Source organism: Lemur catta, chromosome X (genome assembly GCF_020740605.2).
Source record: "Lemur catta isolate mLemCat1 chromosome X, mLemCat1.pri, whole genome shotgun sequence".
NCBI lineage: Eukaryota > Metazoa > Chordata > Mammalia > Primates > Lemuridae > Lemur > Lemur catta.
The window spans coordinates 8,238,875-8,256,107 of NC_059155.1; the positions used below are offsets into that span (position 1 = coordinate 8,238,875).

The 17,233-nt window shown below is 40.0% G+C and overlaps 1 protein-coding gene across 2 annotated transcripts in view; it reads left to right on the top strand.

Moving 5' to 3' along the window:
- The first annotated feature begins 8,206 nt into the window (after positions 1-8,206).
- VAMP7 (vesicle associated membrane protein 7) overlaps positions 8,207-17,233 on the top strand; it is a 61,459-nt gene continuing 52,432 nt past the window's right edge. The window contains exons 1-2 of one of the 2 annotated variants that reach the window (XM_045537539.1): positions 8,207-8,374; positions 16,296-16,450. In XM_045537539.1, the coding sequence (XP_045393495.1) occupies positions 16,305-16,450 (146 nt within the window). In that variant the 5' untranslated portion in view covers positions 8,207-8,374; positions 16,296-16,304. The remainder of the gene's footprint in view (positions 8,375-16,295; positions 16,451-17,233) is intronic. The other variant, XM_045537540.1, reaches the window with a different exon arrangement.

Below are 17,233 nucleotides of genomic sequence, written 5' to 3' on the forward strand. Positions count from 1 at the left end.
ACAAAAAAGATAACTGAACTCAAATGTTTATAGCAGCACAGTTCACAATTGCAAAGATGTGGAAACACCCAAGTGCTCATCAATACCTGAGTGGATTAATAAAATGTGGTATATGTATACTATGGAGTAGTACTCATCCATAAAAGAAGTGGTGAACTAATACCTCTTATATTAACCTGGACAGAATTGGAGACCATTCTTCTAAGTGAATTATCACAAGAGTGGAAAAACAAATACCACATGTACTCACCATCAAATTGGAACTAATGGATCAACACTTATGTGCACATATGGAAACAATAGTCATCAGAAATCAAACAGGTGGGGGAATGGGTAAATTTACACCTAACAGGTACAATGCATACTATCTAGGGCATGGGCACACATAACTTTGACTCAAATGGTAGAAAAGCAATTTATGTATCCAAAACATTTATACCCCTGTAATATTTTGAAATAAGAAAATAAATGGTACAGCTAAATTATAATTCTATTTCATCATGCGTTTCCCAAAGAAGAAAGTTTTTGTAACAAGACCTCACCTTGGCCTGCCACTATCATAAATCTTCTCATGATGTGGACTTAGGAGAAGGCATTAGGGGATCCGTCTGGATTTGTGGGTATGAAGCAAATATCGGACCAGTCCCCTGCATGCATGACTCCATATTTATGACATGTGGATGCTTGGGAGAGCATAGAGTCTTTTGCAATTCCAGTGCCACTACCATTCAGCATGCTTTAGGTTCCTTCATTGCTTTCCTTTATCTCCTGGTAAATGAAAACTAAATGAATTCCTTAAAACTAACACACTTGGTTATACTGAGCTTATGTAGTGATGCCAGCAATGGGGAGCAGCTATAAATACAAGTGAAGCTTTGCTCGCTCACCCACCACTCACCTCCTGTTGTGCGGCCTGGTTCCCAACAGGCCATATACCAGTTCTGGTTTATGGCCCTGGGGGTTGGGGACTGCAGCTTTAAGGCGCAGTTCAGTTGTGAAGTATGCTTGGGCTTGGCCATAGGAAGCTACATTGTATAAAGGGTAATTTGCAGCCAAGATACACATTTTAGATGTGAATTTCATCTCTGCTATTAAGATTCTTAACCTCTTCAAACCTAAATTTTCTTACCATTGTTCAATATGTCCTTCCATACATTTACATTATGGAGATGTCTTTGGATGGTTTTCAAAATTCTAGTTGTTGCTGAAATTTCAAGAAATGGACCTCAAGATGATACTACTTAGGGTTGTTGGAATATTAACCAAGACCATGTATAGTAAGAAAAAAAAAAAACAGGCCAGGCGCAGTGGCTCATGCCTGTAATCCCAGAACTTTGGGTGGCTGTTGCAGGAGTATCACTTGAGCCTAGGAGTTCAAGACCAGCCTGAGCAAAACAGTGAGACCTCTGTCTCAAGAAAGAAAAAAAGGAAAGAAGGAAGGAAGGAAGGAGAGAGAACAATTAATTAATTAATTAAAAATCAATCAACCAATCAGCCAGCCAGGCAGCCAGTCAGCTGGACATGGGTGGCACGCATCTGTAGTCTCAGCTACTCTGGAGGCTGTAGTGAGCTATGATCACTGCACTCCCGCCTGGGGGACAGAGTAAGGTCCTGTCTCAAAAAACGAAAACAAAAACAAAAAACAGAATGTAAGACAGATTGTAAGAAACCTTACCTGATACCACAGGTACTCAACAAATGTAAAGTGCAGTCTCCCAGAGGGCAGGAACTTGATTTTGTGCACTGTTGTATGAGTACCCTAGACACAGAAGAAACTCAAAAAATAATGTTCAATAAATAAAAATGTTAATTTGTTTCCCTTCCTTCCTCTGCCTACTTTGTTCATAAACTATCTCTGGAGGTAGGGGGAGGGGTAAAAATCTACCTATTGGGTACAGTGAACACTATTTGGGTGATGGGCACACTAAAAGCTCCAACTTAAGCATTACAAAAGGTATCCATGTAACAAAAACATTTGTACCCCCTTAATATTTTTAAATTTTTCTTAAAAAGCCAAAAACCTCTCGTTTCAATTATGGTCATACCATGCATATTTATCTATTTTACAGCCCTCTTAATTTTGTATATGACTTTCCATTATACTTCTAAATTTACTGTGTTCTTACAAAAAGTATTTTCGTCTCTCAACAAAGTTAATGATCTGCACAGCTGTGTGAAGAGGATGTAGTTATCTTCAATGCAGAACTAAGCAAAAGTGTACCCTAGTGATCCTGTGAGCAGAGAGATGTGTGTGAATGAATTCCAGCCACTTTTTTTTTTTTTTGAGACAGAGTCTTACTCTTTTGCCCTGACTAGAGTTCCGTGGCCTCAGCCTAGCTCACAGCAACCTCCAACTCTTGGGCTCAAGGGATCCTCCTGCCTCAGCCTCCTGAGTGGCTGGGACTGCAGGCATGTATCATGACGCCCGGTTAATTTTTCTATTTTTAGCAGAGACAGGGTCTGGCTCTTGCTCAGGCTGGTCTCAAACTCCTGACCTCAAGCGATCCTCCCAACTCGGCCTCCCAGAGTGCTAGTGAGCCACAGCGCCGGCCCACTTTTTTTTTTTAATAGAGCTCCCAAAACACTCTGCAATTACTTTCTAGTAGGGAGTGAGATGGACATATTAAAACAAAAGAAAACAAAACACATCCCCTCATCTCATTTGTTACATATGGACTGACAGCTTTCAAACACTCTAAAATATAATATGAAAATATTACCTTTACATGCGTGCTACCTGAAGGTTTTGTTCTTTTCCCTACAGGGAACCACAGCAGCCAAAGATTTGAAATAAAATTGAGGGCGTTAGTAGGAAGGAAAAAAAAAAAACTGTTGCGGATGCGTTGGAGAGAGCAAGGGTCCACGATGCAGCCGCGTGGAGTTGTAGTCCCAGCTCCAAGCCTCAAACTCGGGGGTGATTTAGAGTAATTCCGTTGGGCCTTACTGTATTAGACTATGGGTGTACACTTCGTCAGTGGTTTACCCCCATTATTTTAACTGCAGTCGCCTTTCTTTTAGAGAAGTGCTCCGTGTGAATTTCGAGCAGGGTGGGGAGGAGACAAAAGAATACCAAAGCCAACCTGGTCTAGATGAGTGTTACGTCCCCTTGCTGGTCTCCTTGCCGCTGGAAGAAGGTTGCAGCATCGGTCCGCTTCCCGCCGCTTTCCCCAACCTGGGCCACGACCTCGCCTTCAGGGGCCACGTTCAGTATCTAACGGGAGCTGCTCTCGAGTCCACTCCCTGCTGGAATGAAGAGAACGACAGGGTGGGCGCCCTGTCCAATCCCTCCAGCGCACCCTTCCCAGAGAAGCTGCAGCCGGTCCCTCTCCCCGCGGCCTCGCTTCCTTCCAGTTCTGCAGCCCCTGAAGCATTTCTGTTGAAGTCCCTGGGCTGTATATTCGGAAACATTTTGCCCCTTCCTAGCATTTTACTCACTGTCTTCTAACCTTTTTGCTGTTGAATGTGTGCTTCCTGCTCCCTCTCCCGATCCTGGAGTCTACGCAGGTGAAGGTCCGCTATCTAGTTTATGCGGAGGAGGAGCCAGGAACAGAAATGGAGGAGGCTCGCGGAAGCAATCACATTATGTATCCACCTGGGACTATTCGCTCCAGTGAACCAACTCTGATTGCCCATTCCCCTTTGTGTTCCCTCTTAAGGAGCCTCGGCAAATAATTCAGAGGGGTGGAGTCCGGAACCCAAGATGGTGGGAGGCAAACCTCAGATCCCTCTCAGTATCTGCATGGCTTGAAACCTTGGTTTTTTAAATCTAATAAACAGGGTTGTTGATAATAGTTATTAACACTTCATTACTGCAATGATTAACTGCAGTAATAGATATCTACCTTAAAATACTGTTTGCTAACGAGGTGTGTTAGCCCTTGCCGTTAGTATGCATTCTTTCAACAACCTGTAATTGAGCACAAGCTCTGTGCTACCTTGAGGAGATAAGAGTGGTGAATAAGAGTAATAAGGTTCTTGCCCATATGGAATTTATATTTTAATGAGTAAACAGACAATAAGGAAGTAAACAAAAAAATTATTTTGATTGTTACAAATTTTGTAAAGAAAATAAAACAAGAAAATGTACAGAGAGAACATTTGGCAAGTGGCTAAAGAGAAGCCAGTGGTCAGGAAAAATTCATCTGAGGAGGGGGCATGTAAACCAGAACCTGAATGACAAGAAAGACACATGGATTTGGAGATTTCGCATTCAATACAGAGTAAATAGCTGATGCAAAAACTCAAAGGTGAGAACCTGCTTGGTCTGTTCCAAGGTGGAAATCATGGACTTGCTATGTGAGGATGACTCAGAGGTGTATTTCTGCCCCTGCACATGTAGGGATAACTTACATGGGCTTCTTCATTCTCATCAAAAAGAGCTGGAGGATAGGGAAGATGTGACAATGTGTCCCAGCTGTTTTCTCATTATAAAAGTGGTGACAAAGATGAGTATATGTACAGAGAAACAGTTCCAGCCCCCTCTTCCACCAACAAATAATTTGTTTAATGCTAAATGATTTTTAGTCAAAATCCTGAACAACTGGAAATGAGCCAAGGTGGAAAGAAATCTAATGGCAATCCTTTTTCATGGGGATACCAGTTTCATGCTTTGCAATTCTGTTAGAGTGTGGCTCTTTCCTTGGATTCTTTATATCAAATTAAAGAAGAGAGCCAACACATGGGACATACCTGCACTTTATGCTTAAAACTTTGAACTGGAAGTATTCATAATTTTCCATCAGAATTTTAAGGGAGGATAATGTCAAAACAGTGCTTTCCATCAATTTCATCATTTTTATGTCTTAAACCTAATCACTCAATATCTGATAGCAGCAGCATCTACCTCAAAGTCATTAGTATCCCTTATTCTTTGATTTGGTTATTAAGATAATTCAAATTAGCCTTTCCTGTTAAAGTTGATATCACCTTTGCTATTTTAAGAAACTTTGAAACTTAAGAGAATGAATTACCTTCTCAGTGCTGCACTTCTACCTTCTGCACCTAGCCCCGAGATTGCTCTTAGTTTATTTTCCTTTTTAGAATGTTTGTTTTCTGTGAAGCAGGCCTTTTCTGTTACAATCCATACAAAGTATTAGTTGTAGCATTAAAGATAAAATATTGTGAGCTCCCAATTTCTCTAGAGCTAGAAGTTAGTGGATAAGAAATAAAAGTCAAACAGTAAAATGGTCTCAGAATTTGGTATTTCCTTGTGAATATTCCATATGTCTCTTAAAAATTAGGAAAAGATAAAAAGCAGCCAAGGGAGGTGAAATTGATAACAGAATGAGAGGAGGTAAACATGCTAACTTAGCAAATAAAACACTTAAATACTTTTGCCAAATCAGAGCAGGTATTTTTATATCTGGATGCTCATTTGTTTGTAGAAAAGGCTAATGAAATTGCTCTCCAGATGGGAGTTGAGGTCAAGTCTTTATGGCTGGTGACAATGAGCATTGTCACAATATCATGTCACTTTACCTAAAAGGTAAATCATCTACAATAACTCTGCTGAAGATCTTCTTGAAAATGGGAGGACAAATCTGAATTGATGCACCCATGGGGCACATCTAACGCACCTCTCTAATCTGCAACCAAGTCAAAAGTGTGCTCTGACAGAAGAATATTTCCCTGGAGAATAACAAATATGTAAAGAGAGATGGGTCATCAGCGTTCCTTTGCTAGAGTGCTAAGAGAAACAAGAAATTAAAATCACTCATACAAAATTGCTAAAAATCTCTTTATGTACATAACTGTGTGTATATGAAATTAACAAAAATGCACTATCTGGCAGGTGGTTTGGAGAGTGACTCCTTCAACGAGAGAAAAATGGTTTACCAGAATGTGAACACTCTATTAATGATAGCTGCATACAGTTACTGAAGATTTAAATTAAAACAAGGCTGCGGCCTTTAAAAATTTTTTTTGCCTGCCAGCACCATAGCTACCTGCAGCCACTAGACTGAGATATAACAAATAATCAAAAGTTGGATGCTGGAAGTGCTTGGTACATTATGAGAAGCATTGTTCCTATCATAGATATAAAGAAATGGCATTTTCATGATGTAATGAGAAATCTTACTGCTGTGTGGGACACAGACACCTTGGAAGTAATTCACAACTGCTTTGCAAAAGCTAGTATTAGAACCACCGATGGCTCAGATGAACAGAGGGGGATACATGATGACTCAGTGCAAAGAGAATCTGTCTCATACTCAAATGTCAATTATTTTGTAGATATTGATAATGTGTTAGCTTCCTCTGCTCATTGTCAATTTCAAATGAGAACAGGCATCCTTGATATAGGTCTGTTTTGAGCACAGAAAAACAGGAAGAAAAGTTGCCCAAGTCCAAACACCCAGAAGAAAATAAGCATAAACAGCACTGGTGATCAGTGATACACTGCAATAATGTGAATTTTTATTGCAAAGCAACAGAGTCACTAGATTTGTTCGTAAGCCACAAAATAACACATCAGGATCCAATCTTGTTAAGCAGAACATAAAACCAGGGTTTCAGATATGACTAGAGCTCTGTGTGATAAGTGTATTTTTTTATTTAGTCCAACAGACATTTCTGGAGCACCTAGTATAGGAGAGCTGGTTTGTAATCAAGGCTCCATCTCTTCTTAGTTCTTTAGTCTTTGTCAAGATTAAAAAGCTAAGCAGATTTCACATATTTACAGTTGTATCAGGTCATTTAAACTGTCAGTTCTATAATTACAGGCTCAGTAGATGTAGGAACTGAAATGGCAAGTAAAACCTTTACTCCATAAACTCAAACTACCTAAAATCATGGATTACAAAGACAGAGATTCCATTCTTTGGTAATGTGATGAAATGGTAAGAGGGGAGGCAGCATGTACAAAGGCATGAAGTCAAGGACATTGTCTGTCCTGTTTGCTGCTGTATGTCCAACATCCGAGCAGGCCCTGGCTCATAGCAGGCACTTAGTACATATTTGTTGAAGGGATGGATGGGTGAATGAATGCCCCTGCATTAGTCAGAATTCTCCAGAGAAACAGAAGCAATAGGAAATTTGTGTGTGTGTGTGTGTGTGTGTGTGTGTGTGTGTGTGTGTGTGTGTAAAGAGAGAGAGGGAGAGAGAGAGAAAGAGAGAAAGAAATTTATTATCAGGATAGGAGTAATTGGATTGGATGATTATGGAGGCTTAGAAGTCCCACAATCTGTCATTTGCAAGCTGGAGACCCAAGGATATAATTCAGTCTGAGTCTGAAGGCCTGAGAATCAGGGGAGCCACTGGTGTAAGTCCCAGTCCAAGTGCAGAAGATGAGATGAGATGTTCCAATTCAAGTAGTGAGACAGGAAAAAAAAGGAGAACCCTAGGGAACAAGAACATTTCCAAAGAAAATGAAGAGCTGCCATAGAGGTGGGAAGGGAACCAGGAGGGTGTAGCATGTTGGAAAGAGCTAAGAGAATAAAAGGTTTCAAAAAGGAGGGAATATTCAATGGAAAGCCCTGCAGAGTTGACGTGTGGTAATGGCAGAAAAGTATCTATTTGTTTCAGCAACACTGTGGAGAATTTGGGCTGGAAAGGAGAGGTGGGAGAAAGACCACTAGCTTAATCCTGTGAGTGGTAAGGGGGCTCAGGGTCTGGGGTTGAGAAAGGTGACTTTAGAATGTTTTAGATGAGAAAAATTTTGACAGTCTTTAAATGCTGATAATAAAAAGCGAGTCAGCCAAGAGCCATTGAGTCATCATGGGACAGAAGGGTTTGCTGCTGAGTTGGCAAGAAGGAATAGGGATGTAAAGGGGTGGGGTAGACTGGAAAGTAATTGTTTATTATTATTATGTTGTTGTTGCAAAAGAATGGCAGAAAGGATTGGTGAAGGGTACAGGAAGTTAGAAAATTTAATGGCGAAAGTAGCGGGAGTTCCTATCGGATGAATTCTAATATGTCTGTGAAGTAACAGGCGACGACGTTACCGGCTGAGACTAAGCAGAGGAGATGGCGGGGCAAACCTGGTCTTGATTTATGCTGCCGGCTCAATCCTGGTAGGTTATTTTTGCAGCCCGGCATCCTCTTGTTTTCCTGGATCCCTTGTATGGCGTCTGACGTTAAGGTAACGTGTTACACGCAGAGATACTCCAGTGGAACTACCACTCCCGGAATGCAGTACGGCTACTGGGAAGTGCGGGGAGAAGCGGGCGCTGGGATCGCAGAAGGCCCCGCCCCACCGCCTGCTCCTATTGGAGGAGCGCACACACTCCCAGGAGGCCACGCGTAGGCGGGGCGCTTTACGCGGAAGTCAGCAGCGTCCGGTCCCATCCTCCTCTGGGAGCGGGCAGTCGGCGACCTCGCGCTGACCCGCGACCCTCGTCCCGAGCCCGTGCGCCCTCAGAGGGTGCCCGGACAGGTAAATGGAGCGGGATGCACTCTGCGGAAGGCAGGGAGACAACGGCGGAGGGAGGGCGGAGGTGTAGATGGGAAGGTGCTGGGGTGGAGCGAGGAGTCAGTGCAAGGGTGACTCGGGCTTCTCTGGTGTCTACAGTTCGAATTGTCGAGCAGGTCCAGTTTCGGTGAAGTGCATTTTATGCTGCAGAAAAGGCCTCGAGTTAAAGAATGTCAGAGTGCGTCACTTAAGTTGTCATTACAGGAGGGAAAAAAATGTTAACTTGCCCTCAGTTTGTATTCTGCAAGACCTTTCTGTAGCGTTTGAATCTCTTGAAATCGACTGAGCCTCCCCCAAAACCCTCTGCATCCTTGTTTGATGACGTAACTTTCTGGTTCGCCTTCTGCTTTATGCTCCTTCATGGGTTCCTAGCCCCCTACTCACCCTACCGCCCACTATTGACATTCCTCCTCTTCCTCAGTTCGGGTAGGAACTATATCTTCGCCCAGACCTGTTTCCTCAACTTCAGAACTGTATGTTACTGATATTTTTATTAATAGCCAATGATTATCAAACTCCGAACATGTACGAGACTCTTTGATAAATGCTTTACATCTCCCTCTCCCCAAACTCCCACAAACAATTATCAAGTCCTTTTCGTTCTGTCTTATTAATTGCTCTCAACCACCTGTACCTCCATTCTCACACCCTTGATCCCAGAGGATACTGTCATGTTTGGAACATTCTTTCCCTTTGAATACCTGTGTTTAGGGGGGGCAAACAGGAATAATCAAGATGATGTTATATGTTGGTTAATGCAAAATAAAACAGGTGGTAGACTTGACAGGGTAGGATCCAATTCTGAGAAAGTCAAAGGAATTGGACTGGGTCTCAGAGCATTGTGCAGAAAAAATATTTGTAATACCAACAAGAATAATCTTGATCTGTAGCCTTATTTCTCCTAAACACCTCTTCTTTTCCCCTGTCATAGCAGTGTTTATTAATTGTTCTTCGGTATCCTTCAAGGTTATTGCATCAGAATTTGTGGTTTATCTATCATTGGCTTATTTCCTTCTAAGACCCGGACAGAAGAGTTGGGGATTGGATTACTATCAGCTCAACTGCTTTATCTTACTTAGAAAAAAGTTAGTGAAAATATTCTTCTTACTGTGTCCTACTGAATGTAAAGTTATCTGCCATTTATAATATATTTAAAACCAAAATATTCTCAGTGTTCACTTGTTTATTCAACAGATATTTGAAGGAATATCATGCCAGGCACTGTGCTGAGCACTGGGGAAATAGTAAGGGTGTTATTGTCTCTTCCAAAGAGAAATAATCCTAACAGTATACTGAGGAGGTTCCTAATGCATAGGCTGACATGTACATTTCTTTCTTTTTTTTATCCAAGGTGAGATAATCACAAAACTTTAAGAAATCCCCTGAACTATTATGGACATTCTTACATTATTCACTTGTTACACTTTTTTGTATTTATTTGTTTTTATGTGCCTTCCCCATGTACTATGGCTTCCTTGAGTAGAGAAGTCCCTTCTTCCTCAACTTTATACCTCTAGTGTCTACTACTTTGGCTATCATATAGTACGTATGTGTTGAACTGAAATAGACTATTTGATCAAATCCAAGTGACTTAATGTATACAAGGCCTTCTTTATGTAAGGCCATAAGTCTTATCCCTCAATCTTCTCATTTACCAGATGTGGGCTGTTCCATCTCATCAGGCTAGTTTATTTACCTTTCTTAGCTTGTTCTCAGCTCTTTGCCTTCTCTTGTTCCGTAAGTCCCTTCTAAAATGAGTTCCCATCTCTTTCCTGAGAACCTTGCATAACCCCCTTTAATTTAATGGACCAATTAATTTAATAGTATGCTCATGATGGAAAAAATTTAATTTCCATTGTGTATTTTCTATGAAACATTCTGCTAATGAACTCTTACAAGAATTAACATAATACATCCCCTTGCAATAGTATAAATAATGATATAGAATGCTTTCTTTTGAGTTTGCATTGATTGTTACCACGTGCTATGTGATGAATTAATTCTTCCACTTCTTTATTTGAACATTTGTATAACCTTTGTTCATACAGCATGTTATGGTATCATTTGGTTTCCACTTGGTACAAACATCTTTCAATATTATTTTCTCCTTAGCCTGAGATAATGTATGCATTAATGTTATTTTGCCACATTGTCATTTTTTAGAATGTGAGATAAAAGTCTCAGTTCTTAAAGTTTTATTCCATCCAGGTATCTTTCAATTGTAAAACATTACTGCAAAAGACAAATTTTTGTCTTTCTAACTCATTAAAAACACAACAGGAGTACAAGAGTGCTTGAGTCATGTCTGTCATTATGTTTTTAGGATATGCCAACATAATATCAGCCAGATATGCTGCTAAGATATTAAAAAATAAGCACAGTCATTTTAGGGGATTTCTTGACACCTGTGCCTTCATAGAAATGAATGCAAGTGCAACAGTGGATTGTGTGCCATTGCCCATTTATAAGATATACATGCAGATAATCCAGAATATTGTTATTCATTTGTTATCAAAGTAAAAATACAGAATCAAAAAATTCTCAGAACACTTGGATTTGAATGTGAGAAACTGACTTGGCCTTTCCCCCTATTCAGTTTCCTGAAACTGTCTTCAACCTCTACTTGAAGATGCTTCCATTGAGGAAGAGCATTTTCATTGTTGCTGTTCTAGTTTATTACCAAGTTTTTTTACACAGACAATCCCTTACGCACAAATGGACATGTTCCAAAAGTTCCTTTGTAACCTTATTGTTTGAAACTCTGGGTGCATTTTTCTCTATAAATAATGCTATCCATGACAATTTAGGTTATGCCAACCAGTAACATCTTTATAATAATTCATCTATTAAAAATGCATCTAGAATTCTCATTTGGATTGCTCCATAGCATATCTTTTTTTTTTGAATCTGAGTAGCTGGAATAAAAATATCGTTTCCTTAGAACGTTAACACAGTTAGAAACAGGCTTTTCTAAGGCCAGCCTGTTGTAAGTTACTCTTCTGGCCCATAGCTCTAATGTCAGGCCTCTAATATGAGTGAGGAAAAAAGATGGGATAGAGGTTTTGGAGAGGAGAGGGAGGCAAATTGGGGCGATGTGAGTATGTAGAAAGGGAAGAGTAGGATTGATTTGGAAAGAACAGTGAGTTTCTAAAATGGAAGTCTGCATCACTTCCCAGCCTTTTGGCAAAGGTCAAGTGTAGTACCTCTTCTTGCCAGTTTAAAATGTGGGGGGGGGGGTGTTAGTTGAATTGTTTCTTCCAAAAAGCTGTGTTGAACACCTAATCCCTGGCACCCGTGAATGGGACCTTATTTAGAAATAGGGTCTTTGCGAATGTAATTGAGGTATAATTTAAAATGAGGTCATATTGGAGTAGAGTGGACACTTGACCCAATATGACTTAGTGTCCTTATAAGAAGAAAAGAGACACAGAGCAAATGTTATGTAAAGGCACAGATATAGAGAATGCTGTGTGACTTCAAAGACAAAGATTAAAGTGCTGCAGCTCCAAGCCAAAGAATGCTATGGATTGTCAGCAAACTACTAGAAGCTAGAAAGTGGCAAGGAAGAATTCTGTCTACGGGTTTCGGGGGGAGCAGGGCTCTGCCCACACCTTGGACTTCTGGTCTTCAGAACTGTCAGACAGTAAAGTTCTGTTGTTTTAAACCACCCAGTTTTGGGTACTTTACTATGGCAGCCACAGAAAACTAATGCAGGATTCTTAGTAGGAATGAAGTAGAATTGGGATGATGGCTCTGGGACCAATTGATGAGTGAATAGGAGAACAGGGAGGAACAGTGTTGAAACAGGGCTTTCTTTTATATTGCATTATGTTTTTTCTCTCTCTCTGGTTTATCTTTTCATTTTTTTTTCTTCTTGAATATTTACATAGCACTTTATGGCTTATAAACTGGCATTCACTTACTGCTAATTAGCAGAGCCAGGTTTTGTGACTTCAGATGCAGTGTGCCACAGTTGTTTTTGTTATCTCACTGTTATCTCAATATTCATCAAGACATTGCAGATTCTATTGCAAGAGAGTTACAATGGGGTCAGGTGAGACTTGATTATAGGTGGGATTTTTAGCAGTATAGCAGAGAGGAAGGAATTCCTATTAGTGACATCTGGGAGGAGAGTAAAGTTTCTGTTACCATGTACACAGTGTTTAACAGCCATGTTTTACTCGGAGACTGCTTTTGTTGAATAAAACAGTGCTTCCCTATAACTTACAGCCAGTGTTCCTAGTTATAGTCTGAATAATGTGCTTCCTGTGTTGAGCCTAAGAATACTGAGTTATAGAAATGCCCCCTGTATTTCTGGAGACAAGATTTGATTTCAGAAGTCACATAAGGCTTTGCCTTAAAGAAAAAAGAAATGTGTTAGTTCAAAAGCTGCCTCGTCTCAGGAGGGCGTCTCCTTGGTCAGTAATAGCTGCACTTCAAAGAGACAGCTGTAAGCTGGGCCTATGGTTCTCACCTGTTTTGAAAGACAAGCCAGGCCTCTTCCTAGAGCCATGGGTTGCCGGAGCTGGCAAGGACCCCCGGAGATGAGAGCTGATCAGAGAGATATGCTAATGCCCAAGCCGGGCCCAGAAGGAGCCATGCGGTTAAAGTAGTTAACACAAGGCACAGCTCATGGTGACTTCTGAGATCATCTCTGTCTCCAAGAACACAATCACCGGAGCCAAGATGTCTCTGTTTTTTGCTACAGTAATAGCCTTATCAGAAAACTTAGAAGTTTGCCCCAAGAAGATTTTACAACTCATTGTTCCCCTAGTTAGAGTTAGTTAAAGGATCTGTAGTAGCCTTTTAGAAGACTTTGACGCTAAAGCAAACTGCCTGTTAGTATGTAAATCCTGTTGCCCTTGGCAACGGGAGCTTGTATCTACCCTATATAATACCTGTGTGGAGTTTCAGTTTGGGAGATATTTATGGCGGGAGGAAATATCCCCATCCGGATACCCTCCTTTTATCTATTTTCATAAACCTTTACTTTATAAAGTATATCTTTGGCTCTGTGTATTATTATTATTATTTCTGTTTCCTACTATTTTTTCATCCTTTGCGATGACCCCTGCCTGAGAGATCTGATCGGAAGAAAAAACCTCTTTGCGGGGAGCGTAGCTAACTCCCTGCAAACTGGCGTGGTCAACTTAGAGACCTGATCCAAAGAAAGAGAAAAAAACCCTTTGCGGGGAGCGTAGCTAACTCCCCGCATTCCTGTTCCAGGAGATTGTACTTCATATAAGTTTGAAAACTACTATCATGTACCTTGTAAGTCTTCTCTTTCACATTAAATATCTCTAGTTCCTCCAGCCATTCTTTGGGTGACACAGTCTCCATGTCTTTCACCCATACTGTCTTCTTTCTGTCCAATCTTAAAATGCATATTATACCCAGAACTGAATTGATTATTCCACATGTGTTCTAATAAGCACAAGAGAGTAATGGTAATAGTAGTTAAAGAGATCAAGACACCCTATTAATATAATTTAAGATTATGTAAGCATTTTAAGCAATATCTCTTGTTGGTTCATAAAGAACTTATGGTCCACTAAAACACTTGATCCTTTTGTATTAATTGTTGCCAAGCTCAGTTTTCTTAAAGCTGCTCAGGGACTTAGGCTGCTATTTTTTAATCTGTCTATCTCAGGGATCATATGATTTCTCATCTCTCTTTCTCTTTGTGTTTTTGTTCCTCTTCATTATATCTTTTTCACCCTAAGCAATGACATTTTTCCTTGTTATAAAACTTCATTGACTGTTTTACAATCTTCATTCTCTGTGTGAGTAAATACAGCTAGTAGCTGGCACTTGTCCTTCATAAAGCTTTCTTTCTCTTTGGCTTCTCTGGCTTTCCTCACTTTCCTAGTTGGTCCTCCTCAGTCTTCTTTGTGGGTCTTTTTTTATCTACCTTTCCTCAACCATTGGTTGTGCTTTGGGTTTACCTGTGGCACTATTCTGTTTTTCTGTATGCGATATATCTTCAGCAAATAATCGTGTTTATAATGGAAGGTCTAGATGAGCTCAGCTGGTAATAAGAGGGCACAGAATCAATCCCTAAGAAAAATCAGCAGTTAGAGGTCAGGTAGAAGAGGAATCAAGTCAGCAACAGGACAGAAAGAGCAGCTAGAGACATAGGAGTGTTTCAAGAAGGAGGGTTGGTCAGTGGTGTTCACTATTCCTGAGAGGTCGAGTAAGGTAAAGATAGAGAAGTGACCACTGTATTTTGCAATGTAGATGCTGTTGGTGATCTTAGGAATTCTGGTTTTGTGGAGTGTTAAGGGCAAAAACCAGATTGTAGTAAGCTGAAGAGTTAAAAGGAGGTAGAGAAGCAGAGCTAGTGTATAGGCAATGATTTTAAGAAATAGAACAGTATGATACATGGCAAGGGAGGCTTTTAGGATCAAAGGAGTTAAAGTATGAGACAGTGATTTGGAAACCATAACTTCCTACATATGTGTAAGAATTCTGGAAAGAAGATGGCTGAGCACATGACTCAGGGAACAACTTCATTTGGAGAGAATGAGGAAGAGATTCTGAGAGGCATTCAGCTCATGAGATAGATGAGCACCTTCTGTTCTCTGTGCTGTCCTTCAGTGCTGGGATTCCAATAAAGGATCAGCAAATTTCCTGACCTCAGGCACTTTATAGTCTGGTACCATGTTTCACAAAGTATGACTATGTGAATCACTTGCACCCAGACAGGCTTATTTTAAATACAGATTCCGGGACCCCACCTCAGGCCTCCGGAATCAGAATTTTCAGGAAATGATGCCAAGAATTTGCATTTTTAGCAAATGACTCTTACTGTGCCACCTAGGATGATTCATATTCTCACTACAGTTTGAGAACCACTGGTCTGTTGAGTGAAACTGAACATGTTAACAAATAACATTAGGTTTAACAGTTAATTGAAGACTAGTAAGGCATTTGTTCATCTCTTTTTATAAGTTTATGGCATTAAATCAGAGAAACTGGGCTGTTGTGTGGGGGGGAAAAAAGCACATATTCATAACCAAACATAAGGAAAGTAATCTTAAACTCAAATTGTTTTAGTAATGTTTTATTTATGAAGGGTCTTACCATAATTTTTAAAACCATTCCTCTCTTGTGGAAGGTTTTGGTTATTTTCACTTTGTTCCTATTATGGATAATGCCTTAATACTACAGGCAGTATACAGTAAAGGGATAAGATTGTGGGTTCTAGAACCGTACTGTCTGGATTTAAATAGTAGGTCTGTCACTTACTAGCTCTGTAATTTTGGGCAAATTACAGTCATCTGTGCTTCAGTTTCCTCATCTGTAATAGAAGTGTCATAATAGTGTATAATCTCATTGAGTTGTGTGGATTAATTGAATTAATAATTATAAAGTACTTAAAGTTGTACCTGACACATAGTAAACACTTAATAAGTATGGGCTATTATTATTGTTAATAATTATCTTTGTGAATCCAGAATCTTAACTTCTGTTGAACTATTTCCGTAGGATAAATTTTCAGGATGGAATTACATCATTAAAGGATGAAGACATCTTTATGTTCCTTTGCTATTTATGGTCATTGCTTTTCAAAAGGGTGATATCAGTTTGTGTTGTATAATTTGTAAATGCAACATATTTATCAATGGTGTGTGTGTGTGCGCGCGTGTGTGTGTGTGTGTATGTATCTTGTGTGTCTCTCTATATGTATGCATATCAGCATGGCTTAGGTTGTAAGCTTGTAGAAGATTGTGACCTTCTTGTTAAGCCTGTTAAGTGTGTTAAGTTCCATGTTATAGTACCTTGTTTGATACTACAGGTAGATGTTGATAAATAATAGTAAGTTACTTTTGGAAGATCGTATCAAAGGAATATTCTAAATTTGTGTCTTTTTTCCTTTTGTTAGATTGAAGCCATGGCCATTCTTTTTGCTGTTGTTGCCAGGGGGACCACTATCCTTGCCAAACATGCTTGGTGTGGAGGAAACTTCCTGGAGGTGACAGAGCAGATTCTGGCTAAGATACCTTCTGAAAATAACAAACTAACGTACTCACATGGCAAGTGAGTTCTGCTTTGCATGGGGTAGGGGTTGAAAGAAGGGAATTCTATTATTATAGTTAGAACAGTAGAAAACTAGAAAACAAGCTTATAGGTAGATAATTTGAATAGACTGACAAAACAGTAACCTTCACTACCTTTGAAAATGTCTAGTTTTATTACTTAAACATTTAACTTGCTATTATTTTATTCTATCATTGAAGTGATATTAGTTTAAGAAAGATATGGAAATGTTAAATGTAAAAATGACTTAGCTCTGGAGCTCAAGGATATGTAAAATGATACAGATAACATAAATAATATTCCTTTGTTCATTCTTTCAGTAAATACTTACTGAGCATTTAACTATTGCCAGGCACTTTGGTAAGTGCTGAGGATATAACAAGAAATGCAGTATTTGTCCTCATAGAGGTTATAGTTTAATGAGGGAAACAGTAAAATCCATAGATAATTATAGTAGAGGGTGGGAGGTAGTGGGTAGGGGGATGGCATTCCAGGTAGAAGGAATAGCAGGTAGAGAAGTATGGTGGCATGAGATCATAGGGTATATTTGGGGAACTGCAGGTTGTCCTCTGTGACTGGTGCCCAGGGTGGTGATGATAAAGCGAGAGAGAGGGGTAGAGAAAAAGTCATATAGGGCCTCATAGGCCATGTTAAGAGATTGAACTTCACCCTGTGGGCATGGGAAGGCATTTAGGATTTTCAGCCAGGGTATGATATGGTCAGGTTTTGCTTTAGAAAGATTACTCTGGTGGCTGATTAGAGAGGGCATAGGTAGGAAATCTT